This window comes from Tupaia chinensis, unplaced genomic scaffold (assembly GCF_000334495.1).
Source record: "Tupaia chinensis unplaced genomic scaffold, TupChi_1.0 Scaffold148822_2, whole genome shotgun sequence".
Lineage (NCBI taxonomy): Eukaryota > Metazoa > Chordata > Mammalia > Scandentia > Tupaiidae > Tupaia > Tupaia belangeri.
The window spans coordinates 138,621-141,869 of record NW_006208670.1 but is presented as its reverse complement, the minus strand read 5'-3'; the positions used below and the strand labels follow the sequence as shown (position 1 = coordinate 141,869).

Genomic DNA, 3,249 nt, shown 5'->3' with positions numbered 1-3,249 from the left:
TCGGTGTGGCCGCGAGGCTGCTGCCCCCTCGTGGGCCCCACGCGGCCGCACAGCTCTCCCGAGTCAGCTCTGGGACAGCAAGGGCAGGTGGGAGAGCTCGGAGACGTACAGGCCAGGGCTGGTTCTACAAAGCGCAGAGTCGCTTCTTCTGAGAAATGCGCGGAAGACCCAGCTCTTGAGTGTGCCCCCCTCCGCCTGCGAGGGCGGACTGTACCGGCCTGCAAGAACTCCCTTCAGGAATTAGTTCTTTTCTCCCGGTTAGAAACATTTCATGATTTCCTGCACATCTCTATGCACACGGGGTTGCTCAGAGCATGCGTGCGGTGCGTGAGTCCTGGCGGGGAGTTCCGGAAGAACGTCGTCGTCTGTGTCTGCTCAGCGATTCTTCCTTTCTCCCCCCACCCCCTCCAAGTCTCCGGTGTCTATACCTGCCTTCCCTCCTCTCTTATTTATTCTTTTTTACAAAAAAGAATTGTTAATTTAATTTATTATTATTATTATTTAATTTGGCCAGAGAGAGACAGAGAGGGAAAGGGAAGGTGAGAAAACAAGCCACCAGGTCTGGGACTTGACCTGCGGTTGGCCACGTGGGAGTCCAGTGCCTTAACCACCACGCTTACCTGCTGGCCACACCATTTATTCTTTAAAAATGGACAAAATATGTTTGGATGTCTTTTTTTTTTTTTTTTTTTTTAGAGTTTTGCTATGGGGTGCATGCACTTGCTGGAGAGACAGAGACAAAGAGAGATCTAAATCAGTACGTGGGAGTCCAGCAATGTAACCATCACACCATCTGCTGGTCCCAGACCTGTTAGTGTTTAACTCATTCTGTTAACCCAGTTAACTCTGTTATCTTTGTTAACTCGGTTAACAAAATGTTCCTACTAGAATCTCTTGCCTGAACTCTGATTGGTCCCCTGGTCACAAGTTTCTGTGATGCTCAAAATCTGATCTGAATTATTATTTTTTTTTAAGAGGTTTTTGCCTGAGGGTGGGTGTGCTTGCCAGAGAGAGACAGTGAGAGGGAAAGTGAGAAATCAGCCCCCCAGGGGATGGCCGCGCTGCCATCCCTCCTCCGTCCTCCTGGGATTTGGGGCACACACACACACACACAAGCTTGGTGTGATTTTCAAGTCGCCAGGCCTGGGACTTGAACCATATGAGTCGTGTGGGAGTCTAGTGTCCCAATCACAATGCCATTTGTTGGCCCTGAGTCAGAATATTTAAAATACTTGTTTTCCCTTTCTTTTCTCAGTTGTTATTACAGCCAACGGGCTATTTAAGCTTTCCCAACAAGGCTTTCTCCGAAATAGGTAATGGGGGGAAAGCAATTCTAATATTTAGTTTCTCCTTCTTCTTCGATTTATTTTTATTTTTTTATTTTGAGAGAGATTTTTGCTGTAGGGCACATGTACTCGCCAGAGAGACAGAAACAGAAAGTGAGAAGTCACCCCCCGGGGGGATGACCACGCCACACTCCCTTCTCCTCTGTTCTCCTCTCTGGATCTTGGGCACGCACACCCATGCACCCAGTGTGGGTTTTAAGCCACCGGGTCTGGGACTTGAACCATAGTTGACTGTGTGGGAGTCCAACGACATAACCATTATACCATCAGCTGGTCCTTCTGTTTTTAAAAAAGGGTATTTCCTTGCTTTATTGTCCCCCCACCCCCCTTTCTCTCTCTGTGTCTCTCTCTGGTCAAATTAAAATAAATGAATGAATAAATTAAAATAAATAATTCTTTTAAAAAATCTGGGGGCAGCAGGTGGCATGATGGTTAAGGTGCTGGAAACTCCCACATGGCTGCCTGTGGTTCAAGTCCCGGCCCTGGTAGCTTGCTTTCTCACTTTTCCTCTCTCTCTCTGTCTCTCTCTGGTCAAATGAAAATAAATGAATGGATAAATAAAAAGAAATTAAGATAAATAATTTTTTTAAAAAGTGTATTTCTTCCTTTCTTCAGTGAGTGAGAGGGCGTGAGCAAGCACTCCCCAGCGGGGTGCCGACGCCGTGACCACCCCCAGCCCCCAGCCTCAGCTCCCGGTCGTCCCAGGAACCTGGGAACCTGGGCACCCGACCTCTCCGTGGGGCAGCGTCGCAGAGCCCTGGGCTTCCCTGTGGCCCTCACTGGCCCTCCGTGTAGCTCGTTCTTACTCCACCCGACCTCCTCGTAGAACCTTAGACATGCGGTGAGTGACGCTGGAGCAGGCGTGCCTGGCTGACCCCTTGCCCCCGTGTTGTCCCAAGGTCATGGAGGCGGAGCAGACGAAGACCAGAAGCGAGCTGGTGCACAAGGAGACGGCAGCCCGGTACAACGCCGCCATGGGCCGCATGCGGCAGCTGGAGAGGAAGCTCCGGAGGGCCATCAACAAGTCCAAGTGAGTCCCCAGGGCCCGTGCCCTGTGGCTTTTCAGCTGTGGGTGTCCCGCGTGGGGGTGGTCCTGAGCAAGCCTGCCACGTGTGCCCGGGGGCCTTGCCAGGGCCACCTGCCTCCCGTGGGAGCCGGAGCAGAGGCAGAGACGCCGAGGGCTGGCTGCCCGGGTAAGGCGGTGCGTCAGCACATGGTTGGGCGGCCCTGTGGCTGGCGTGGACAGCCCTGCCCTTGGCGTGCCTGTCTGCATAACTGCGGCGGGCTCACGCAGGGCACATGCTGAGGACCCAGGGCTGGAGGACTGCGACAGGACTGGTGTGAATGGCCTGTCCCAGCCCCTCTCCCCACACCCCTGCACACTGGGCCGTTGAATGAGTCCTGACGCATCTGCACATCTTGGTGTGTGTGTGTGAGTGTGAGCGTGTGTGTGTCAGAGGCTGCTTCGTTGGAGGCTAAGCAGTAGGATGTGTGTGTGGCGTCTGGGGGAGGGAGTAGGAGGATCCCCCACCAGGCCAGCACGGGCACAGCCATGGGCCACACCTCTGTGCCCAGAGGAGTGGCCTTTGCTCCCTTCCTGCGGCCTGTCTGCCCAGCCCCAGTGCCTGCTACACACGTCACACACACTCACCGGCCAGGGAGAGAGATTCTGGGCTCCGAGGAGAGCGTAGGGACGGACTCCAGAGGCCCCGGGGCTCAGGGTGGGATGGAGATGTGTCCTAGGAGTGCTCCTGGGCCTCACTGGCATGGACGCCCTCCCTGTGCCCGCGTGCTGCACGCTCCTCGCTCCCACCACACCCTCTGCACAGCGCCTGCTCTCCAGTCACCCGAGAGCCTGGCCCACCCTCCTCCAGCCCTCGGTCTCCCACGTCCACCAGGGCTG

General features: G+C 54.6%; 1 protein-coding gene across 1 annotated transcript in view; it reads left to right on the top strand.

Moving 5' to 3' along the window:
- Positions 1-3,249, top strand: part of SH3BP5 (SH3 domain binding protein 5) — a gene marked incomplete at its 5' end in the record, with an annotated part of 54,618 nt that overhangs the window by 42,592 nt on the left and 8,777 nt on the right. The window contains 1 exon segment of the mRNA XM_014585083.2: positions 2,246-2,376. Coding sequence (XP_014440569.1) covers positions 2,246-2,376 — 131 coding nt within the window.